At 36.0% G+C, this 26,894-nt stretch overlaps 1 protein-coding gene across 4 annotated transcripts in view; it reads left to right on the top strand.

The window, feature by feature from the left end:
- Positions 1-26,894, top strand: part of iqsec2a (IQ motif and Sec7 domain ArfGEF 2a) — a 104,662-nt gene that overhangs the window by 54,046 nt on the left and 23,722 nt on the right. The window contains exon 1 of one of the 4 annotated variants that reach the window (XM_073819266.1): positions 9,132-9,572. The exons of the other annotated variants lie outside the window; for them this stretch is intronic. Within the exon in view, the coding sequence (XP_073675367.1) occupies positions 9,508-9,572 (65 nt within the window). The 5' untranslated portion in view covers positions 9,132-9,507. Of the gene's footprint in view, positions 1-9,131; positions 9,573-26,894 lie in introns of those variants that run through there. 4 annotated transcript variants of the gene reach the window in all.

Here is a 26,894-nt window from a genome sequence, read left to right on the forward strand (position 1 = left end):
CTTTAATCATAAAAATCTATTTCATGCTTTTCAGAAAAATAATACGCAGCACAACTATTTTCAGCAATGATAATAATAGTAAGAAATGTTTCTTGAACAGCAAATCAGTATATTAGAATCATGTGGCATTGAAGACTGGAGTAATGATGCTGAAAATTCAGCTTTGCCATCACAGAAATAAACGACATTTTAAAATATATTCAAATAGAACAGTTATTTAATTTGTAATAATATTACTGTTTTTACTGTATTTTTGATCAAATAAATTTAAAAACATAACAAATAAAAAAAAAATTGCCGACCCTAAACTTTTTTGACTACATGATTAGCCTTAGCTGAAATAATAAGGCCTAGTTTCGAATTGTTTGGATTCTTAAACTGCAGTAAACTTAATTGCATTTCATTACCTTTCTTTCAAATAAGAACTGAAATGAAATTTAAAAAATCTCATTTTGGTGTAGGTGTTACCAATTTTCCTATTCTTTTTTACTTTTATTCCTAAAACAAGATCTCTAGTGTTTATGTGTGCACGTGCACAAGTTGTGTTTATATTGTGCGTGTGGTTTTATGATGCCACATAACCCCTCAGAGGTACAGGAGCCCTCCCATCTTGCGCCAAATCCTGTAAGACAGTGTGAAACCTCGGTCGTCAAGGCAACGCCACTCTTGACTCTGGCTCGCTGCAACCCCTCCCACATCCGTTTCTCGGCAACCGTCACCAAGCAACTCTCTCCTCTCATCCCCGCCCCCTCTCCCCTTCTCTGAATCCGCCTCTTCCAGAGAAAGTGACAACATCGCGAAGGAGGGATAAAGGGTGGAAGCAGTGTGCAGAGAGATAATGATTTAAAAAAGAGAGAGGGGGCAGTATGATTACAAAGAAATTAGAACGAGACAGAGAGAGACAAATGGTGAGCAAGAGATCAGTAAACGGGATTACAGTAATGGACAAACAGAAAGTGAAGCGAAAATGACAAATGGTGGGAAATAGTGAATCAGGAACAAAAAGGGTTGAAAGAAAGTGGCATGGTTTATTATTTATGGAGCGAGATGAAAACATTTCCAGGTCACTGTTCACTCCAAAATCAAAAGAATTTTACATTTTTTAAAAAACATTTTTCTTTCCATGTCTGCATTTATTTGATCAAAAATATAGTAAAAATAGTAATATTGTGAAATATTATTACAATTTAAAGTTCTGTTTGTATATATATACACTGCCACTTAAAAGTTTGGGATCAGTAAGACTTGTAATGTTTTTTAAAGAAGTCTCTTATGCTCAACAAGGCTGTATTTATTTGATCAAAAATACTGAAAAAAAACTGTAATATTGCAAAATGTTATTACTATATAAAATAATGGTTTTCTATTTTAATATAATGTAAAATATAATTTATTTCCTTCAGAAATCATTCTAATATGGTGATTTATTAGAATTTTCAATGTTGGAAACAGATTTTATTTGGAACCTTTTTTTAGGTTTCTTTGATGAATAACAAGTTAAAATGAACGGCATTTTTTAAAAATATAAATACTTTCTAACAAGATAAATCTATGCTGTCACTTTTTAACACATCCTTGTTGAATAAAAGTAATAATTTCTTTAAAAAATAATAATAATAAATTTACTGACCCCAAACTTTTGAACAGTAGTGTATATTGTTAGAAAACATTTTTCTTATTTTAAATAAATGCTGTTCTTTTTAACCTTTTATTGATCAAAATATCACAGTTTCCAAAAAAATACTAAGTAGCACAACTGTTTTAAATATTGATAATATATCAGCATATTAGAATGATTTCTGAAGGATCATGTGACACTGAAGACTGTAAAGGTAGCTTTGTATCACATGAATAAATGACATTTTAAAATATATTCACATAGTAAACAGTTATTTTAAACTAAAATAATATTTTACAATATTAGTTTTTTCTGTATTTTTGATCAAATAAATGCAGCCTTGATGAGCATAAGAAACTTTAAAAACCATTAAAAATCTTAAAAATGTATATATATATATATATATATATATATATATACATTACATTCTTTGACTTAGAGTCTTCACCTGACTTTGAGTTCTAATGTTTAGATTTTTACAGTATTATAAATCAAACTGAAAATATGCTTTTATGTTTTCATTAGTGTTCATCATGCTCAAGTGTTAATCTGAAGTGATGTCTCCATCTCTCTCAGCTGTTTGCACCCACTGCATTCTGAAGCAGAGTCTTTCTGATCGCTCAAATGACCTAGTTAGACTTTATTAATATTGCAGTCAGCAGCACGTTGTATCGTTGTTCTTTGGGAATCATGAAAGGGGAAATGCGAGGAGACCGACGTTGACTCCGCCCACCACGGGAGGCTGACAGAGCACAGTCATGAAGCATCATGTCTGACCAATCATGTGGAGTTTCGCGTCACGTGGTGCCCTGGTGACATTAAAATAGACTGAGTGCTGCATGAGTAGTAGCTCATTGCACATTGAGATGATGCATGTCTGCAGTATTTCAACAAGATTTGTATCATGCGGTGGACAACAGTCATCAATGCGTGCTACAGGAACAATATGAGTCTAGTAACATTTCATACTGTATGCCTAGGAGGAAAACATTTGTGGTGATGTGTTTTCTCAGTGTGAAACATGAAACTAACCCCACTTGCTTGTACTTACCTCTGTTCGTTTTTGAAAAATGAAGCATGACTGTGTTTGTTTGCCATCACAGGAGGTTGGGAGAGAAAATGTAAATGTGCAACAATGTTTAATGAGCCACAAATACGTGATTTAGACCCTATTTAGAGGAATTTCCTAAAAATCCATCAAGTGATCTGTCAGTTATGCTTTCAGGTGCTCTATCAATCATCTGAGGCTTCCAGTCAAATCACAAAATAAAATGCAACTTCATTTCTCATATATATCCACTAACGATTTTTGGCAGTTTATTTAAAAATATACACTATAAAAAATGCTGGGTTAAAAACAATTCAACTTGGGTTATTTGGCAACCCAGCGCTGGGTAAATATTGGACAGAACACATGCTGAGTTATTTTGACCCAGCTGGTTGGGTTAAATGTTTTTACCCAACATGCTAGGTTGCTTTTCTGGCTAAAATGGGCATGGAATTATAGAGGCAACACCAATAATCAATAGATGGACAACGCCCATGGACAAAAATATAAGAATAATTGAATTTATTTGGGTAAATACAGCATTCAATATTACATTTAAACATTTGTGACCCTGGACCACAAAACTAGTCAATTTTTTGAAAAGGGTTACTCCAGTCTTCAGTCACATGATCCTTCAGAAATCATTCTAATACGCTGATTTATTATTAGAATTTTCAGTGTTGGAAACAGATTTGCTGCCAAATATTTTTTTTTGGAACATGTGTTTTTTGCTCAGCTTTCTTTGGTGAATAACAAGTTAAAATGAACAGATTTATTCAAAATATAAATGTTATCCCTTTTTATTAGTTTTTTAAACATCCTTGGTGAATTAAAGTATTAATTTATTTAAAAAAAAATGCTGGACAATATTTGGCTGAGATACAACTATTTGAAAATCTGGAATCTGTGGGTGCAAGAAAAGTAAATTAAACATGATCTTTACTTAATATCCTGATGATTTTTGGCATAAAAGAAAAATCGATAATTTTGAACCATTCAGTGTATTTTTGGCTATTGCAACAAATATACCCATGCTACTTAAGACTGGTTTTGTGGTCCATGGTTAACAAGCATTTTAGAAATAAAAAATGGAACATTTAAAAGTAGCATTTAAATTGAAGTGTATTCAACCGTTCTCTGTAATCACTTTTCACTGAAATAGTGCTAATTTTCATGCCAGTTTGTTGGAGAAATCTAAGCCGGTTGATGGGCTGCTGTTTGCCGGTGGAACTATGAACCTCAAACCGCCGCCTCGCATTTCACTAGTAGCTGTGACTGACTTCATAACCTGCCCATACTGCCCTCCAAAGGCAAAGTGCAGTAACTACGCGAACACTGAAACTGAGAAAAATGCCTTAAAAGTTTTTACAACAGCTAGTCAAACATGTTGACACTCTCGTTTCTCTGAACGTTTCTCTGAACGTTTCTCTGAAACGGGACAAAATTGAACCAGGAGACTTTGCCACAAGACAAAACAGTTGTTACAAAGTCCATTTTAAGCCTTAACTCAATTTTGACCAAATGTGTAGTTACTGCGCTTTGCCTTTGGAGGGCAGCATAAACAAGACTACTGAGTACTCAGTAATCTCAGGACTAATCTAAGTTCTACTGAGATTAGAGAACATATTTTAACATCAAATTAAATTCAGTATTCTTATGAATAAAATCAGTTTACGTTATGCAAGACAAAAGGCGTTTCCACCATGCAAAAGGACTGACACCTCGCCCTTGTATGTTGCGTTATGTAAAATAATATAATTTACAGCACAGTAAAGACTTTATAAATGAAATAAAATGTATACAGACCTTTATTTCGCTGAAGAAATGCACCAAATCGGTGGCACTGAGAACTGCTCTCTCCTGTAGGGTCTCTTGTTTTGTCAGAGACAGACTTAACCCAGTGTTTGGGTAGAAAAAAATAGCCCAATATTTAATAACCCATTAAAAGTTATTTAGCAGCTTAGTTACAGAAAAACTACCCAGCAATAAAATCTCAATAAAATTACCCAACAAGCTGTACCCAGCATTTGGGTAAAAAAAAGTAACTATTAAATATTAATACTAAAAAATATATTAAAAACAACCCAATAAACCCTGTTGAAAAAACAGCTAACAGTTGGCTGGTTTAAGATGGAAGTAGCTGGTTTTAGCAGGTGATCTCCTAGCCTGACCAGCTAAGACCAGAACCCCTCTAAAACCAGCCTGCTGACCAGCTATGACCAGCTAAAACCAGCCTGCTGACCAGCTATGACCAGCTAAAACCAGCCTGCTGACCAGCTATGACCAGCTAAAACCAGCCTGGTTGACCAGCTAAAACCAGCCAACCAGCCTAGGCTGGTTTTTAAGCTTTTTTTTTCAGCAGGGAAATGACCCAGCTGGCTGAACCCAGCATTTGGGTTAAAAAAGTAACTCAGCATTTTTAGACTGTACCTACAGTATAGGCCAAAACATCTCAGAACTTGTTTACATAGTCATAATTATGCAATTAAGGTGCATATTCTGGATAATTCTGTATTTTATTCTGATGAATTGCTAAATGAACTGCTATTGAAGTATTTCAATATATTTCTGCATGTTATTGATGCTTTTGCCATTTATTATAATACATTTTTGCAATTTTTGGACAGTAATTTAGCCAGCTCATTAATTCTCATTCATGTCCTTAAAACTAACACACAAGAGTGTGATGAATGGCAAATGTAGGTCATGGGACCTTTACAAATCTAGGTCACAATTTTAGTTTCTTTTTTTAAGTGTTAATGAAAAAATTGAGAATTCCCCTAGAATTCACTTGGGTTGGACATGCACAGATTAAAATTAATGTCTAGTTTTGTGGACATTAATCAAAGATGATGTTTGCATGATGCTGGATTCTGATTAAAACAGGCTATAAACCAGTTGGGTTATAAATGCTTTTCTATCATTTGTTAGAGAATTTGAAGCTAATCACACGTTTTGACATTTTTTAACCAATTACTTTTTCAGTTGTTCATGATTGGCAGGAGAAATATTTAGAAAATCATTTTATAAAGATTGCCAGGAGGATTTTCAATTGTATGTCAGATACCAATCTTTAGAATGATGACATTTTAACAGTAAGTATTTACAAAGTATGCAAAAAGAAATACAGGAGTCTCCATGCAGAGCATAAGCAGAGAAATGTACAGTTAAACTAAAAAAATGTCAGACACCAGATATCATTTTTGATATTTTTTTACTAGTGGGTGCAGGAGAGTATAGTTAATTGATGTAAGTGAGGATACAGTGACATATTATACCCAAAATTCTGTATACAGTGGACTACCAGTAAAACAGAAAAAAATATGGGACCAAAAATTTATTTTGACACTTTGACCTGACCATGTTTTGTTACATACCTTTCTATGAAAGTTATATGACATTATTACGATAAATATTTGTCCTGACACAGTTTAACTCTGAGTTCTTGTCATATTTTATTTATTTTTCGAAACTATGATAATGTGAGAAATGTTGTCTGAATAAATTTTGGTTTGACTGTACATTGACTATAAACGTTTCCCGGCCTGGAAATTAAACATTTAATATTCCTGGCCTGATACTTCCAGATTTTTCATGACCGTATGAACTCTGAAAAAAAGAGAAAGTGACACAGGAGAGATGAAGTGAACAGAACACTGAGCAGCTTGTGCTGAAGTATGAGACAGATGACAAACATGGGGAGGAGGCATCAAAATGGTGGCTAATATGGAATATGATGAATTATATAAAGCTGTCCTGAGGCCAGGGAGAGAGATGAAGACACAGCGACAGAGAGAGAGAAGGAAATATCACAAATCTCTCCTGTGTTTTGATGTCCATGTGAAAGATGGAGGCAGAGTGAGCCACTGTCAAGATGAGAAGGCTCAAGATACAGAGAAGAGACTGTTGTCACAACAGAGTGGGTTGAAAAAGTCTCTCTCAGCGTGCTTCATTATAAGTGCACTGACAAAAAGAAAAACATTAATTAAACTTGGGTGTGCAAAATGAGGAGAGAAACGGAAAATGATCTCGTTTATCCACACTCGTAAAAAAAGGTTCTTTATTGGCATCTTTAACAATTTAATTATTATTCAGATTTTTTAAATGTTTCCACACTAGAAAAACAGTTTCTTTTAAAGGCGTCATGACGCAAGAAACCAAATTTCCCTTGATCTTTTGACATAGGAGAGATCTTTGTATGCTTAATACATCCTGCAATTTTCATAACTTAAAGCACTTATGTAATAACCCTCAGAAAACGGCTCGTTCGGATCCAAGATGCAAGGTGATGTCACCTGGGTGCAGTCATTTGCATAAACACTGCCTCCAGTGCAAGACATCAACAAATAGTCTTCTTCTCACCATAGGCCCCACCCACTGACGTTTAGTCGCTTAACAGCTGACACTTTAATTTACAAACACACAATCGCATGTTCACTTTCTGACACAGTCCTTGCGTTTGAGTCTTGTCGACAGGACAAATGGAGTGAAAGGACATTCACTTTGACACGTTTGGTTTAAACAGCTTGTTCACATCTTTGTACAGATATCAGAAGGATCCCAGTGTAAGGAACAAGTGGATAGGTTATTTTTAATGGCATCCTGGATTGTGTTTGGAGTATTTTGTTTTGTAAACGAGGCACAGTGTCATGGAGAATTCACAAAGAAACATTTGTTGAGAGGTGAAGCGGTACAAGATCCAACTGCAGCTGCATTACAAACTGTAAGTAAATGGTTTCATAATGCTTTGTCCGGATTTATTTTGATCATGTTGTCAAAACACTCAGATGCAATAGCAAGGTGGCGCTGATACTGTTTCCTATGCAATGATGTTAGCCAATCATAACAATGGCAGATTGACAAGCTTTAAAGGGGACACCCCTTAAAACAGGTTGTTCTAGACAGAGGGTCAGAATGAGGGTTGAAAATAATCATTTTTTCATGTTTATTTGTTTTTTAAGGACATAGTTAAAAAGTTCATGTGATATTAGTGGCTCAATCATAATTATATGAAACTATGAGAATTTTTGTGCACAACCCTGTTTTTTTAAAACTGTTGTAAAAGTTTCCAAAACTTTCACTTTCACTGATAATTTAAACTTTTCCACATGTTATAACAAAATTTACAAAATTTCCTATTATTTCCTTGCTATATCCTCACTATGTAGTGAAAAAAGTATATGCCAAAGTTAAAAAATGTTTTGAAGATATCGCTAAACATTTATTTTACAATTGCAAAAGTAAATTTCTGGCTGAAGTAAATTTGTCATGTCGTTTTTTAGTGTTTATTTAAAATGAGACACATCTGTCATTATTAATCTCCAAACAGTTTGAGGTAGTTCTGCTTTGTTGTTTATGCTTGAGAGTGTTGGGTTGTGCTTCGCTTTCCCTACACACGCGGACGGATCATGAATGCATTTTATACAATGAACCCTGCAATAAGTTTAACAACACTTACAGCACAGTTCATAGCCGCACCAGAGAGAGCGTGTTTTCAGTTATGGGTATATTTCATAGACCCATTAACGTCTGTAAATGAAGACATTAAAACGTAAATATTACTGTAGTAGTGAACTTTTACAGCTGATCTATAAAATATATATATATTTCTTAAATACTTCATTTCTGCCATATTAAAGTTTAAATTAAGATTAAGTTTACAGTAATGTCAATTGTTTTTTGGTATATCAAATATTTTGGTGGGTCTTGAAATTAGGGCTGCACGATTAATCGCATGATGTTGTGAGGCGCGTTTAGTCAATGAAGCCGGTACTTTGATTAGTAGTAAATCTCCATCATGTGCGTTCAGCTGCGTTCAGCTGGAGCGTTCAGAGGCGTAAATCACTGACAAGCTACGCCAAATCGCGCTCAAAATCGAATGCGATTTTGAACCACTGATGTCACACAGGCTTTTTTGTTGATGTTCTTGGTACCTTTCTGGACCTTGAGGGTGAACTAACCCTTTAAAACTGAGTGAACTGACCCTTTAAAAACGGTTCACTGAAAGGTTCTTTTGAGAACCCAGAATGGTTCCACTATATGGCTGCAAAAAAGCCCTTATGGAACTTATATTTTTAGGAATGCGCGAACTCAGTGATAGAATTGACCACCAGATTGACACCATATGGTTCTCTTGGACCGCGCGACGAATCGAGATGTGACTCACACAGATTATGTCACATGACACGCTGATTGATCTTAATGGCACCGAACAGAGCCTGTCAGATGAGTCGAAGCTATGGGAAGCCAAACAACCCAAAAGTGGGACGAAACAGCGCGGTATTACAGTGCTCGCGCCGCGCTGCCCATTGGGTGGCGCTAGCAAACACGTCTTCCCTGCGCTGTCGAGTCGGTTGCGCGGCTCGGTCCATTGGGCCGCGCAGATGACATGTCAGCGCGGCGCGAGCACTTTAATACCGCGCTGTTTCGTCCCACTTTTGGGTTGTTTGGCTTCCCATACGAAGCAATGATGCCTGAGGTGCGGATCATGCGCTGCGAACAGGAAGCGGTTTGCCAAGCTCTACTGCCAGACGCGTTTTCGCGCCCTTACTGCTGTGTCACGCTGGCTGCACGAGCCTGAAGAGATTCAAAGGATTGGGGGAGAGACAGAGAGAGAGAGAGAGATGGAACGAGAGGGGAGGAGGAGAAGAAGGGTGGCCAAGGATGAGAGAATGAGCTTCTCATCATCTCCTCGCTAATGACAGCACATGAAATCGCAAATCATGCCTTTTAAAGCGAATCCTACTCCGCGCGCACGCCGTGAGGGACGCTGTCAGCGCTCGAGCCAAATCAGCGATCAAATGAAATAGCGCTTGCGCATCCGGACGTGTTTCTCGCAACAATGTGGTGCATCAACTGTGCGTCGGATAAGACTCCAGCGATTCTTCATAACAAGCTTGTGTATTGGTAAGGCGCAATATTGTGACTCTTTTTTCGTGACACGACTGGTTGGAAAATGTGGTTTGTTTTCTTGTGCTGACTGGATTTTAATGAATTTGTTAGATTCGTTCATTTAAATGACCCTGTTATGAGGCATCCCCGGAAAAACAACGTACAACGCGCAATATGCGTGCGCGCCAGTCCTCTGTGCATTGTAAATGGAAGCGCATCTTTAGCCGCAGAGAAAACGCTTGAGGCCAGCGAGTCCGAGGAAAACACTGGTAAAAGCAGTCAGCGGTGCCTTGAAATTATGGGTTATTACGCGAATACCTGTAATGTACAGAGTTTCTGAGCTTGTGCAGTGGTCGCAGTTTTTGAATGCATGTTCTTGGCAATGACTTGTAGGTCACAAGTTCCCTCAACACAGCAATGCCCTCATTTGAAAACAAGTGTAGTACTGACTAATGCGTGAATCATTTCTTCTGTGTTATGAGTGCTGAACTGTACATATGGACATGACTGTTGAATATTCAAACATATTACAGTTGAATTACAGTTTTTAGGCTTGTTGTAGATGGTATAACCTGTTTGAACACACTAAAGGCAGTGGTCTTCTCCAATGAGGAGGCACACTCTCCCGTTTTTATTTACACTACCAGTCAAAAGTTTTTGAACAGTAAGGTTTTTTTTTAAGAAGTCTCTTCTGCTCAATGAGCATGCATTTATTTGATCTGAAGCACAGCAAAAGCAGTGAAATTCTGAAATATTTTTACTATTTAAAATAACTTTGTGATTTCAAAGCTGAATTTTTAGCATCATTACTCCAGTAACACGATCCCTCAGAAATCATTCTAATATTCTGATTTGCTGCCCAGAAAACATTTATTAGTATTATTATGTTGAAAACAGCTAAGTTGAATTTTTGATCCGGTTTCTTAGATGAATAGAAAGTTCAGAAGAACAGCATTTATCTGAAATAGAAATCTTTTGTACAGTAACATTATGAATGTCTTTATCATTTGGGGGCAGTTGTGGCCTAATGGTTAGAGAGTCGGACTTGTAACACAAAGGTTGCGGGTTCGAGTCTCAGGTCCGTCAGGGATTGTAGGTGGGGGGGAGTGAATGTACAGCACTCTCTCCACCCTCAATACCATGACTGAGGAAGGCACCAAACCCCCAACTGCTCCCCGGGCGCCGCAGCAATGGCTGCCCACTGCTCCAGGTGTGTGTTCACGGTGTGTGTGTGTGTTCACTACTGTGTGTGTGCACTTGGATGGGTTAAATGCAGAGCACAAATTCCTAGTATGGGTCACCATACTTGGCCTCACATCACCTCCTTCCATCATCACTTTTAATCAATTTAAAGTGTCCCTGCTAAATAAAAGTATTAATTTCTTTCCCCAAAATGGTATAGTGTATAATGTTACAGAAGCTTTTTATTTCAGATAAATACTGATCTTTGGATCTTTCTATTCATCAAAGAATCCTGAAACAATGTACCAAACTGTTTTAAATATTGATGATGATAATAATAAAAATGTTTCTTGAACAGCAAATCAGCATATTAGAATGATTTCTGAAGGATTATTCACGTGACACTGAAGACTGGAGTAATGATGCTGAAAATTAAGTTTTGATCACAGTAATAAATTATATTTTAAAATATATTCCATTGGAAAACAGGTATAGTAAACATTTCAGAATTTGACTGTTTTTGTATTTGATCAGATAAATGCAGGCTTGGTGAGCAGAAAAGACATAAACATAAAAAATCTTACTGTTCGAAAACTTTTGACTGGTAGTGTATTTATTTTAGTCTGGTGTAAACTAACCATGTTCATTTGATTTTTTACTCAGTTTCTAGATAGCATTTACCTTATACTATAAACAAGAAATAAGTAGCATTGTAAAAACCTGTAATCTTACTGTAAAAACTATTTCTACCTGATTTGACCCATAAAAATGAGTTTTGTTGGTATAAATGAATGTATTTAGCTTGACTCAGTCACTATTAAATAACATTTGTTTGTAGTAGCACTTTTTCAAGTTTGTGTTCTAAAACTTTTTTTTATTTTGTTTCTAATCACCAAAAATAGTAGACCTGCAGTAAGCAAAGAATATTTTGTATTTGGCTATTTTTATTAAGAGTTACCTTCTTTTAGGACCATTACTCAACCAATTCACTGTAAAAACTACAGGTGTTATGATGGTCATGCTGTAATATAACTGAACAGAGTGCTTGCTAATAACCTGTAGACTCAGAGGTCATATTTCCAAGTTCATTTTCACTCTGATATGACCTAAAGTGGTGATGTCTGAGTGGGTGAGTTATTTACTCTGTATTTAGTCATTCGTTTACACCAGCATGCCCATTCCTGGCCAATTTCAAGGACTAATTGTGAGCATGAGAGACAGGTGTTATTGCATGGACTGCTTAACTGGTCAGCCGTTGCATTTGCATCATATTCATTCTGATTTATTTTTGTCCTGTCAATTATTTTCTTTTCCGAATTTTGAGGAGGCACCTGCTCCGTTGCTTCCTCAAAATGCTCCTGGCTGACGGAGCATGTTGTGTTCCATAATGCTTCAAGCTTCTTGTTCTTATACTGGTACCGTGAAGAATACAGCAACCAGATTTGAGTCTTGTCAAAAGAACATGATAAAACTCTCTAGTACGTTGTGCAAAAACAGGCTGTGGTGTTCTCTCTAGGCTTTCTCTCTGTTTTTCAGCTGGCAGGGGGTCTTCTGAATCCGTTAGTCCTCTTGTGCGAGGGGTTTAAACAGTGCTGGAGAAATTTCAGCTGTTTTACAGACTGCGAGAGCTACGACACTGTCAAAGAGGAAGCAAGCGACAGAGTATGTGAGAGAGAATCAATGTTCTTCAGCAAGTGTGCTGCTGCTAGCAAGTTGGTCTTGTATGGTCTGTCATGATGACTGTCATCCATTGCAATAAGGAATTATTTATTAAGCACTTCATCATTCCTGATGCATGATTGTAAGAGAATGTAACCAGCTGAGCAGGCTGTTATTCCTGTGCAAGGCTTTGCAGAGACCAACTGCTTTCTAATCTAAGTCTATATTTAATGATACATTTTTTAAATCCTGAACTTTGTGTTTCTCTTTCAGCGTACTTTTAGCTTTATGAACTTTTGAACTTTGAACATGGTGCTTGTAGCCCTTCTGCAGAATGTGAGGTCTAAAATGTTAAAGATTTAATCTTTGCTTGGACCTTGTCTTCCTCTCTTTCACTTTCTAACCCCCAGCTATGTATCTCGCTGTACTATCAGCCCTGGCCATTTCCTGTCTGTTTTAATGCATTGGATTTGAGCCAGAGCCACAATTTTCATTTGCTTTATCTTTACTTACCTTAATTCAGTTCTGTTTCCAACAATGTTTAGGTTTTAGCAACGCACAAAGCTTTTCTTATCCATGTCGCTGTGTTTAAATCCACAGATTTTTGTTAATCCATTCAGTGTTTATAAGTAGTGCATCGCATTCATTCCAAACACATTTCTGCACATATGAAAAGTGGCATTTAGTTACCATAGCAGCGAGAAGCTTGTGAGTCCTGTCAGAGAAAGAGACTGAGTCAGCTGACTAAAGTTATGCTACTCAGCATGGAACCTCACTGAATAATTGGCATGTTTTGCTTTTCTAACATGGCTAAAATATGCAGAGAAAACTTTCTTTTCATGTTGATAGCTTAACTTGGTGAAAAGAGTGTGTTGAAGTCTTGCATAAATATGTTCATTCCCATTCTAGTGTTGGAATGTGTCCAAACTGAAGCCATAATCAAACAGTCCTCTGTCTTACTAGTAGAGGTAATGTTGGGATTCAGATTCATTTTATTGAAGTAGTTTGCTTGGAAACCAACATGTTAATGGTTTTTGATGTCAATAGACAAAAGGGGATGAACTTTTTTAATGGAAAAGGGAAAAGTTATGGATTATGGAATGGTATTTTGGCCAGAAACGATGGTTTACTTAAACCTAAAATATCTCAAAGGGATAGTTCACCCAAAAATGAAAATTGTCCCATGATTTACTCATCCTTAAGCCATCCTAGGTTTATATGACTTTCTTCTTTCAGACAAATATAATCAGAGTTATATTTAAAAATGTCCTGGCGCTTCCAAGCTTTATAATGGCAATGAATGGATGTTGAGATTTCAAAGCAAAATAAACTGCGTCCATCCATCATAAAAACCAGGGGGTTAATAAGCGAATCACTACATATTTGAAACGTGTAATCTCTAGCTTCCGTTATCGGTACATTCACACGGGGCGTCGGCATCAATGCCTCTCATTTACTTTGAACGAAGTGATGTCAATTATTGCCGAACTGAATTGTGGGTCAGTTGCGTCACATCAGAAGTTGAAAACTTTTCAACTTTTCGAGCGGCAATGTAGGTGTCAGCCAATCAGATCGCCTTATGTAAATATACTGTTGTAGATGCTAGCCAATCATGTTTGTGTCATGGTCTAAGCTGGATGTGATTGGCTGTCGTCACTATGACGGTTCCGTCAGTGCAAAGCTTCAGACCCGCTCTGTCAGGCGTCGATGATGATGCCCCGTGTGAATGGGCTATAACTGTTGTTGTGTTCCCGTCGATGACGTAGGTCGTAGATGTAGCTTAAGCAATACCAATAGAAGGCAAGCCTGCAACCAAGCCAAAAGATGTAAAGGCTAAAGCTAATGCTTCCGGTTTGGGAAAGGAGACCATTTTCTTTGAATGGATGTCAATGGAGAAGAATATTCACTACATTGAATAACAGCTATTTTTAGAGTTTACGTTGAAAAAAATGCCGTTTTATAAGAGAAGTCACTGAGATTTTGCGATAGGTGGGATTCAGTTTACGGCACTTCCTATGTATCCGTAAACGTCAATTCTGAACTGAAATTCAATGACGTCAAGGCTGTAATGTGATTGGTTTTCAAGGGACACCCTGATCCAAGTTGACTTATTTCCTTCCAAATAGTAAGTAATACAGACCCTCTCATCTACCGATAGTAAGAAAATCTCTGGCGTAAGCTCTGGTGGGAATATGCTGGTCTCACAAGAACTAAGTTTTGTTTACAGCAAAGGAAAAGCAGTCTCCTCTTGGCTTATACCAAAATCCTCTGACATTTTTCTTTACAAATCCTCATTTTGTACTTCTAATTTGTGACCGGTATTTGGTTTTGGTCTCTCCTCTTTGTTTCCGCATTCGTCACCGCGTTCGCCTACGTCAAACGTCATCCACTGGAATGGATGCACTTTTTATGATGGATGGATGCACTTCTTTGGACTTCTATTGGACTGTTGAATCTCAACAGCCATTCACTGCCATTATAAAGCTTAGAGCCAGGACATTTTTTAATATAACTCTGAGAGTTAATATAACTCTTGATCTAGGATGTCTTGAGGGTGAGTAAATCAAGTTATGATAGTCATTTACTATGTCTAAATCTGTTTTTAACACATCATTTATTATTTTTGGATTTTGTATAGGATTATATTTGGATATGTTTGGAGGCTTCCTACCTGGAAGTTTCTACCTGGTTTGGGTTAAGTTAGTCAGATAATTTGCCTGCTGTCTGGCTAAATTTAGAAATGGTTAAACTAAATGATGTCATTATTTTCCTTCCTTGAACATCTGTCTTGTTCCGACAGATTTCTGGATGTTCAAAGTAGTGTGTTACTTTGTATTTTCAGCAGTCCTGCTATTTTAAGCCTGAAATGTTCACGTTGTCAGTGATTCTCTCTTCTGTGCTGCTGAAGCTGTGATCCGGTTTGGTGTAAATGACAGGCTGCTTGAGGTTGTGCAAAAAAGCGAGACCATACAGCGCTCTGTGTCGTGACAGGCAGCAGTCTTGTTCTCCAACAGTGCGTTCTCAAGCTGAGCCTTTAGTAATGAACGCAAAGATGATTCCCAGGACCACTTCAGCAGTTCTGGGCTGTAGCTTTAAACAGGAAGTGCTCTGTGACTGCCAAACACTGCATTTTGAGTGCAGAAATGGCGTACACGCTCTCTTTGGCTTCTGATGCTCACTGCGTGAAGATTTGTTGTTTGCTGAGTGTGCAAAATGAAGGCTTCCAATGCTTTATGATCCACTCCAGAAATAGTAACACTATGTCATATTTGGACATCTTAAGCAAGTAAACAAATGTACAGTTAAAATGTATGTATTTGATTTATTAGTATACTCAATTTAAAATGGCTAAATCTTAACTTTATTCATTCAGTTTCATGTCTGATTTTAAATGAATAGTTCACCCAAAAATGAATCACTTTCTTTCCTCCACAGATCAACAGTTAAGTTAGGCCACAATTCACTGTCCATGTGTGGAAAAAAAAACAGCGTCACCATATTTTTAGACTCCCTTCATGTTCCATGGAAGAAAACAAATGCACAAAATGACAAAATGATGACAGGTTCTTCATTTTTGGGTGAACTTTCCCTTTAACAGCCTCCTGCAGTGACACGTTCTCTCACTGTCTCACACCTTTACCTGCATGAAAACAGAGCTGTACTTGCAGTACTCTCAAGGAGATGGATGATTCAGAGACTGAATGTTAACTTTCCATTTCAGGAGGAAACCGTGTGCCTGAGAGTGTGAATTAAGTCTAAATTCAGAATCCAATTTTAAAGGTGCAGAACAACTGTGTCAACATCAGATTTAAAGAAATAGTACACTGAGAAATGAAATTTCTGACATAATACAGTCATCATCCTAATTTGAAATACCACTTGCAGTGATAGCTCACTGAAAAATTATTTACTTGCATACATAATGTATGACTTACGTTCTTCTGTGGAACATAAAACAAGGTCATTCAAAGGAAATTCCTTGTATAGACAAAAAAAAGCTGTGGAGTTTTTTTCATGTTCCACAGAAGAAATAAGTTTTCTTTTCTCTTTTAATCTCATTCATATTTTAACCTGAATTTGTAAAAAAAAAAAAATCTCCTTCTCTTAATATTATGTGACTGACTGTATGCAAGCAAAGAATGTGTGTCATTGTTTGAGCAGATGGATATTAATATTTTCTGTTAACAGCAACGTTTCAATCTGTTTTAACATATGGCTTCAAATAATTTGTAACTTTGGATTCTTTGATGAATAGAAAGTTCCAAAGATGTTTTTGAAATATAAATCTTGACATACATTATAAACATTATAAATGTCTTTACTGTCACTTGATCAATTTAATGCATCATTTAATAGTACAAGCATTAATTTGTACAATTGTTAGAAAAGCATGGAAATTCTGCAGATTTTTCTTCTGTTTTTCACAGAAGAAAGTTTTGCATGAATAAATCAAAAGTAGACCAGAACACATAAATTAAATCGCAATATTGACTAGTGTCTGTGAATATTAAGCCACAAAAATACTAGGAATATTTACCAATTTACCAGAAAACCTATTTTCCGGAAAAATTTAAATACACAACACAGTATTTTTTAAAAAAATCAATAAAGTATTAATAAAAAATTTTTTTTAATAAAATAATTTAATTAGTCATGTTTTTGATTATTAAAATTTTATGAAACCACTCAAATGGAATCAAGAAATGAATAAAAAAACCTGAATTTGGTAAAAAATAAAACTTAATTTAAAAATAAAATGTATTTTAGAAATTTAATTTTTTGTAAAACTTTTAATGAATGGCTGTTGAAATGTGTAAGTTTCATTTTTCAATTAATTAGACATGCTTTTTGGTTAATATATATATTTTTAATTTAACTTTTTAAACGGGGTCTAGAAAAAAAACAATCCAAGAAAAATAAATAAAATAAAATTGATTTCATAGGGCCCTATTTTCTCTGAACTAACCCTGCTCATATAAACATGTAAACACAGTGTTTTTCCATTCTGTGCATTGTAACAAATTAAAAAGACTACGAAAATGAGTACAATACCTTTTTCTCTACATCTTTAATGAAGATCTGATTCACAACATCACTTTCAACTCAAGGCTACTGATACTAAGCTGATATGGTAGAATTACTGTAATTCTGAGCCTGAACTAATTAAACACGATGATGAAAATCGGTAGAATTGATAATAAAATAGCTCAGAGCTGTAACACCAGCCCCCAGCTTCTGTAGCAAACATATAAGCTCTGTTCCAAAACCTAGTGTGCTGCCTACGGAGGCAACATTTTAAGACTTCACATGCCTGTTCCAGAAGGTAGGCAGCTTAATTATGCCGCCTCCTACTTTGTTTCGACCAAATTCTAAGACAGCATCACTCATATTCTTTATAGAGAAGGCAATACATTGCGATGAGCTCTGTAAAAAATCAATCCAAGATGGTAGATGAGACGAAAGAATTATAAATAAGCTTATATTATAAAAATTGAAGAACTGTAGGGTTAGCTTAGCAGCATGCTAAGACCAGACTTATTTGAAAATAATTATGAAAATGTGTCTCCCTTGGTATAAGCACTAAATATGCTACTTCATGATGTATTTGTTAGGATAGGACAATATTTGGTCGAGATACAACTATTTGAAAATCTGCAATCTGCGGGTGCTAACAAATCTAAATACTGAGAAAATTAAAGTTGTCCAAATTAAGTTCTTAGCAATACATATTACTCATCAAAAATTAAGTTTGGATATATTTACGGTAGGAAATGTACAATATATCTTCATGGAACAACATTTTTACTTAATTGGCATTAAAGAAAAATTGATCATTTTGACCCATACAATGTATTTTTGGCTATTGCTACAAATATACATCTGCTACTAAGACTGGTTTTGTGGTCCAGGGTCACAATATTAAGGAGGTAAATTTCTTTTTTAATTTAAAGATAAATATAGTCTAGAACATGACAATGAGGTATATGCATATGTACACTGCTACAGCCCTGTTCAGCTTCTTAGATTCATTTGAGTTTGTTTCATAGTTTATTTGCTGTTCACATATAACTGGTAGTGTAGGTCGTAAACTTTTTCTTTTTTCTTTTTAGACCACACTTTTAAAATTAACTGATCTAACTAATCTTCGAACTTAAGTTAATGGTAAAAGATATTTGTTAACATTAGTTAACATGAATAAACAATGAAAAATACTTCCAAAACATTTATTAATCTTAGTTAATTTAAAGTTAGTAGTTAAAGTTAATTTAAACTATAATTTACTACTACATTAACTAATTAAAATCCAAAGTTATATCTGTTAATATTTTTTATTGGACCAGAGCTAACATGATCCGTTGTGTTTTTATTACCTACCGTTATCAAAGATTCAAATATACTGTAACAAATGCATTGCTCATCGTTCATAAATGCTGGTTAAAACATTAACATTATTTGACGAACAGATTTTAATGCCGGATTCATAATCAACGATACACGCAAGCAAACATGCGTGCATCACACACAAAAACAATGCTCTGGATAGACATTTAGACAAATTGCAGAATTTAAGTAATGATTTTTAAAAAAAAATAAAGTTAAATAAGCGCAGTTAATTTACATTTGACCGCAGTTAAGGTATTTACTCGTCTAAGATTCCTCAATCTGATTATATGAACGAACTACGGTAAAAAACGGGACAACACTCATATCAGCAACAATAATGGGCAATCTTATTTAATGATTCAGATGATAATGTTAAAATGAGAACAGTTCTTCTTTATATAGACTCGGTTGTCTGTCTTTCAGGTGCTTTGCGAAATTAGTGGTGTTAGCGCCTTTTGTTAGCACTGCTCTGTAGCAACTCTTACATATTGGCTTGCTTGTGTACTTCGGCTTTCCATGTTCATTTGTTTCATATCCGAAATATTTCCAGATAGCACTCCTGCTGTGTTCTTTATCAAACAAAGCCAGTCGCGGGGCACCGCACTCGCCTTGCTATTCGCTTCACTTGAATGAGACGAGACAGGCACTGCGGTCACGCGTCTTTTTGGAGAAGTGAAAGTGACAGCTCGGCTAGTATCGATACTTCGGGAAATTAGTATTGGTATCGTTCAGATATTTCAGTATCGATATTTATCGAAATATCAATATTTTTGACAACACTAATTTGTAGTGAATTGTTGGTGGGTTGTGGTGAGATCACAGTGACACACATAAATTGGTATAGATTTACACAGAACTGACTGAGGAAACAATTCAATACCCTTCTAAGATCAATGGCACGCACTCTGTTTATAAGACATTTTGCTTTTTCTAATAGCTTAATTTTTGATGTTTACCCTATTCTAACAGCTATAGATGTTTGCAGCATGTTTTAGAGGTTTTGTGGAAAGACTTTTAAACATAAAACTCAGTTACTCCAAAATCATTACCGAGGCTAGCAGAGTGACATAATTTTAAAGTGCACCATTATATAATGGCAGATAAATGGTATAGTGATATAGTAACATTAGCATAAGCCCCAGATCATTCTATTGAAAAGCAAATGGCTCTGTTAGATCATAAAGTTAATGGTGCTGCTTTTTATTACTTTCTTATTGGTTTATACAGCAAGCTGAGTCCTGTATATTTGTTGAATTACTCATTTTATAGTGAATATTACACATTTGCAAATCTGTTTTGATTGGCCCATGTATTATTAACTGAAGCACATGATAACATTATAATATGAGCTTGCGTATTATCTGTGTTTTAATGCATGCATGATTAGCTTGTCCTTAATTACAGTATGTTGTATGTGTTCCGGCGACCATTTCTGGTGGGTCCATTCATGCTACTAAACTATATTGCAGAAATGCTTGATTGTTTTCCATTTGATGTACGTTTTCTATGCTAACACTGCCAAACGCATGTAGCAGTCTGTCTGACTGGCACTCAATTAACAGCTGCTGACTGACTCGCACGAAAATATTCCTTTCTGTCAGCATCTGCCCACGGACGTGCTCATGAAAATACACAAGCAAACAAATGCACACGTATATTTTGCTCTCAGTGCACTTTAACCTTCAGAAAGGGTTCCTTGTCTTATTCTATGAGGTCATTTATCAAAGGAGATCTGTTATGTTCCTTTTTACAAGATGTAATATAAGTATCAGGTGTCCACAGAATGTGTCTGTAAGGTTGCAGCTCATAATACTCCATAGATCATTTATTATATCATTTTGAAAATACCTATTTTGAGTGGAAGCAGAAACACACTGTTTTCGTGCATGTGTCTTTAAATGCTAATTAACTGCTGCTCCCTGCCCCCTTTTCCAGAATAGACCAATTAAAAGTAGACGTCACAGTTACGTAACTTGCAGCTGCATGCGCGTAGTGATTGCAGAGGTAAACAGGTAAAATCAGTGGAATAAGAGAAAAAAATATTTTGGTGCCTTTTAATGTCAAAATCTAAATGCAAATCATTTTTATAGAATACTGTCATCAGAGACGCCATTTGAACCTAAACGAAGACGTTTAAATGGGCATACTATGGATGAAAACTGCTGTGATTACTCTAATTTTAAAGCATAAATTTGATTTAAACAATAGGTCTACATAATATTCACATATGCTGTTCATTGGGGACATATAGTATTAGCCCTACAGTTACAGCATGAAATATTAATTAAACCTATTACTGTTAACATACATAACATTTAATTATTTTTATCTCTTGATTCAGGCTTTTTCCTCGCAAGTGCAAGTTTATATCTCCTAATTTGGACTTTATAACTCAATTTAACTAAAAAATAGTACGTTTTTTTTGCCACCAGATAGGCTTCATCCATAAAAAACGTCATCCCTGTTTCAGATCTGTAAGACTATCCCACTTTCTAACGTCAGTTTCGTTTAATAACTGTGCTTATCGCTGGGTGAAAAGCTCTTGTAATATGCAGAGAACATTTTGATAATGACATCTAATCAATATAATCTATTATCCTTTTTAAATCTTCTAAATCTAAATTTTGTACCATGTCTGTGTAGGGCTGGGTATCGTTCCAAAATGTTCGATACCGATACCGATACCGATACCCTGAATTCGATACCGGTTCCGAACGATACTTTTTTCGATACTTTTATTTTAAGAAATGTATTTTAACAAGATTACTTTTTCAGAATGTTTGTGACACTTTCACATCAGGCTTATCTCTAAGACCAATAAACAAAGGAACAAAAGCACAAAATGAACAAAGTGTAGTTAAGACAATATAACAGTGAATGTTTTTTTTTATAAAGTTCAAATTTTAACTCAATCAGATTTAAGTATTTGTGAGGCTCATTGCTGCTTAAAGGTTTAGTTCACCCCAAAATTTAAATTCTGTCATTAATTATCTACAAATGAAGATATCTTGGATTTAATCCAAGAGCTTTCTGATCCTTCCATAGATAAATCTTTGAATAAAGTTATTTTTGTTTACTTTGCACTTATATTACATTGACTTATTTTGACTATGTTTTTGGTTCCTTTCTGGGCATTGAAAATGCATATCCAGTAAATATAGGAGGATCAGAAAGCTCTTTGATTAAATCCAAATGATCTTCATTTGTGTTTTGAAGATAAACAAAGGTCTTATGGGTTTGGAATAACATTAGGGTGAGTTATTAATGACAGAATTTTCATTTTTTTGGTGAACTAACCTTTTAAGATCACCTGAAATCACTCAACAGTTCTTCTTCAGAAAAATTAGCATGTAGCACCGATATTGATTATTCATGGTCGATTTTGATTGCCGATGTTTTACAAGCAAATGGGCTGATTCTGAAAGCCTTTTTAATATATTTAGTTTACACCTTAAGCAAGGGACAAGAATGAATGATAATATGAGTACATGAACAATATGTTTATTTTCTCTATTATAGGTACAGCCATTTAAATTAGAGGCAAAACCACTGCATTTAGATTAAATCTAAATAAATGACAAAATATATTATAAATAACAAAAAATAAACGACACAGTTCTTTCTTAGTCGTGTAGACAATAAATACAGCTATAATCAAAATAGGCTATACTCTTTCAAAATTCAAAGTGCAAACAGACCGAATCTTCAAGCATGATACAGAGCTATTAATAGACAACTACACAATGTATTAGCCTACATACTAATAACAGCTTCAATATTTTATGTAGCCTAATTTGCGCGCATTGGGGAGTCGTTCTCTAAACGTGGGGTATTAAAATTGCTTTAAATGCGTGTGCGCGTGTTACTTTTGGTTTCGTTTCAACGATCCCGCGAAACTCGGCGGTGATGAGCGTGCATTCTACAATACAAGAGATTACTTTATCAAAACCTTTTGAAAGTGGGAGGACACACACGGGATTTTGAAAAGCGTGTCCCCTGTGAAAATTACGCCCCTGTGTGAGTGCAGCTCTGCCGCTGAGTCATCGTTTGATCTGAATGTATGTCGCGTTGTACCTATACTGAGACTATATTGAGACTGAGGCGCCAGAATGTGTCTGGTGTTTTCTCATATTTGACGTGTTGCCAGTCTTGGATGCGATAACCTTTTTACAAATATTGCATCGCACGCTGTTGCCGTCAATATTGGCATAATGTAGCAATACTTTTGATCGCTTATACATCGTTTGCGTTAAATTTATGCTATGCTTTAAAGTAAAGTGTACATTACAGCCTCGCATTTGACAAGCTCTGGGCGAGTGGGCGTAACCGCCGTAAACTATTGATTTTCAAGGCAGCCTCGCCGCAGCTAATCACCAGCATTTGATCCGGGCACGTTAAAGATACCGCACGTTTTCTAGCTCACTGACGTTGACAAGATTATATCCTTGGGTATCGAAATTTGGTACCGAACGAAAATGATTTTTTCGATACTCGATAGTATCGAGACAATTCGGTCGGTGCTTAAAAAGTATCGAACTCGATACCCAGCCCTATGTCTGTGTAATTCTCTAGCCATGAAAGCTATCTCTCTCAGGTTTTCTGCAACCATGATGCATGCGCATCCCGAATGTTTACAAACCTATAATTGGTCTATAGGGCTGCGCTTTTACAGCTCGTACCTCGATACTCTGCTAAAAAAAAAACATCTGTTTGGTTTTGATTATCATGTCTATCATGCTAAAATTATGCGTTTTAAACCATATTAGTTTAAACTTCTGGTATAATGTTATTATGAAGCACAGATGAACACGGCATGTGAGTACTAAATTAAGTAAGTTTTATTTCATGTCTTATTGTGCTCAAACTGTCAAATACTCACAAGTTTATGCTAAAAACACACATTAGTTACAATAACATTCGGCTATATCTGTGAAGGTAAACAGCTGGGAAAGAAATTGCATGTTTATATTAGATCTGTGTGGAAACAGCTTAATATACAGTAAATAAATCAATAAATCCACTGCTCTCTTGTCTCCTCTGAGGCTCAGACTTTAAATAGTGTTATGTGATCATCTGTGCAGCCAAAGACAGAACAGTTAGCATGCTTTGCTCAAACTTTCACCATGGCGTTAGAACTGGAACACCATTGTCGCTTGCCAAAAACAATGGCGGCACTGTGGGTGGAAACGTGCAGATTAATGGGCGGTAATATTATAATAAGATCCCCTTCGTACGTCGCGGGGGGCGTGAAATCTGACGTGCTAGTTTTTTCACATACTTGCAGAAAAAGGCTTACCAAAACTGGTTACTGAGTTGTCCTTTTTCATGTTTTCTGGGTTGGTAGATGCACCAGGGACCCGACTGTAGCACTTAAACACGGAAAAAGTCAGATTTTCATCATATGTCAGCTTTAAATGTACCTTTACAGGAATCAATAACATTTTGAATAAATTTAAATAGAAAACAGTAATTTTAAATTACAATATTTTGTATTTTAAAACAAACCGATATAGCCTTGGTGAGTGTAAACATAATTGTTTTTTAAAACTATTAAGAAAATGTAATCTTGAGCAATAGTGTATATTTACAAGAACCAATCTGTGTGTATGGTAGTGAGCTGACCCAGTACTGAGGTGACTTGTTTGCGTGTGTGTGTGCTTTTGTGTGACTTGCCCTAGGAGGTGGGGACAGCACGGTTTGCCCACACACACATGCACCATGTGACCGGGATCCTACCACAGCTGCATATGCATCATGAGCAAACGCAAACATACATGCACATATCCAAAGTCACTCATGCTGATCACCGCAGGATTGCATGGCTGGACTACTCGACGCTATTCCTGGACATACACTACCACACACATATGGCCTAATGGACAGGAGAGAAAGATTGAAGGACATTTATTGCCATGCCAGTTGCACTATGCTGCCTTTTGGTGGAACAGTCTATAGTGAAACTGTATTCTGTATGATAATCATACACTGAATGTTACAGTGTATAGCGGTATATTATTTCAGTTGATTGCTGTTGAGCCGATTGTTTTGAAGCTTTGCTGTTGCTGGCAAAACTCAGCTGTTGCTGTGTTGGTAGTTACCAGTCCCCTGGTGTGAAGAGATTTGTTACGCTCAGAGAGAGAGAGAGACTGTATATGTGTGTGTGTGTGTGTGTGTGTGTGTGTGTGTGTGTGTGTGTGTGTTTTGCTACTGTACTGCTTGTAAACTGCATCGGCACTGCAGTAATTGACAGTTCGTCGATGCAGTCATCAGGAAACCCACCGGCATGATTTTGCTGATCCCAGAGCAGCTCTTACGCAAATGCAAGCTCCCTATCACACCGCTGCAGACATCATGTGTGAGTTTTTGTTCTCCTCCTTAGCCATGCGCTTCCATCGAAAGACTAAACTCCCGCACAGGGCACACGCCTACATGTGAGTAAAGGACTGAAAAGACACAGAATAATACATGTTAAACGTTACATGTGTAATTATGGGACAGTAGTTTAGACTGATTAATATTGCTTTTTTATAAAAAAAAAATGTTTAAGCATCTGATAAACAATGTCCAAATGTTTTAGACATGAAACCTGTTAAATCCATAGACAATAGATCTGCATCTGCATAGTGCATCTGCATATATATGTGTGTATATATATATATATATATATATATATATATATATATATATATATATATATATATATATATATTAGGGGTGGGCATAGATTAATTTTTTTAATCTAGATTAAATCTTGGAATTAATCTAGATTAATCTAGATTAAAATGGCTAATTTGAATTCTGCTGAAGGCATTCAGAATATGTGTGCTACCCAAATAATGACTAAAAGTAAGTCTTTGTGAATGGATCATAAAGCTCATAAAGCTGTTCTATGATAATTTGTTGATGAAAATAAATTATGTTCAATTAGATGTACTTGTGTTTACTAACTAACTAACAATGAAATTATTTTTTCTACCTATTAGATTGTGTTTTTTTTAACGTCAACACCTACCCAACCCATTACATGTTACACCGTACTTTTATTTTGACAGGTTGCCGTGAAGTTTCTGCGTATACAGTATGATATGATGCTAGTTTTCTCAAATGAAACGGTAAAAATGACACTCACAGCAGTTTTGGAGATTGAGTTTATCTGTTCATGTGAGATGAAAATGCCAAAAATTACCGGGAGCGTCACGTGTGTTTCAGTATGCGTTTAGTAAAAGCGCGTCTCCACCATTTATACATACAGCTAGGCAAACGGAACATATGGATTCATATTAAAACGGTCTTTTTGCATTTCAGGTTTCACATACACTAGTCCATATCGCGATTTGAATTAATTGACAGACCAACATTTGATTTATGAATCCAAAAAACGGCGAATTTACGTGGCATTTCGCGCTATAGTAGATTTCGGTTTTTATGAATGGAGGACGACGCGATCCCGTCTGTGTTTTGGCGGAGGAGACTTAAACGCGCGACCATATTCTATAGTCTTCGGTATACATCCGCGTTAAACTATCAAGGTGAAAGTCATCATAGCTTGCGTAGTTTAGACCCAGCTCCCAACCCAGATTTGAGAATAGATTAACGGCGATATTTTTTTTTATCGCACGATAAGAGTTTCACGTTAACGCAGCACGTTAACGCCGATAACGGCCCACCACTAATATATATATTAGGGGTGTAACGGTCCTTGGTAAAAAAATCAAACCATACTGTTCTCCACCCACGGTTTGGCGGACCGCGGTTTCTTAAATCTGGCAAATGCATCTGTAATATTGTTTTTTATAACACGTAAAACAAACAGGATTCAGCTAATGTATGTTTCTGTTGATGGATACACATTCTGGCTTCCCAATACCACAACAGCGATGGGGGGGTGGGGGGGAGAACATGGACAAACCATTCACTCTTGTTCAATGCAATGCTGTATATGCTGGATTATTTCATTTTATACAACATTTTACTTTCACTTTCAAATTAGTGGAAATTCAGCGTCAATTGCTTGAATGCAATTCAAGCAACAACAAAATACAACATCAAACTCACTTAGCCTATAAATAAACCATATAACTTTTATTAACAAAAAAATAAAAATACACCATG

Source organism: Garra rufa, chromosome 15 (genome assembly GCF_049309525.1).
Source record: "Garra rufa chromosome 15, GarRuf1.0, whole genome shotgun sequence".
Classification (NCBI taxonomy): domain Eukaryota; kingdom Metazoa; phylum Chordata; class Actinopteri; order Cypriniformes; family Cyprinidae; genus Garra; species Garra rufa.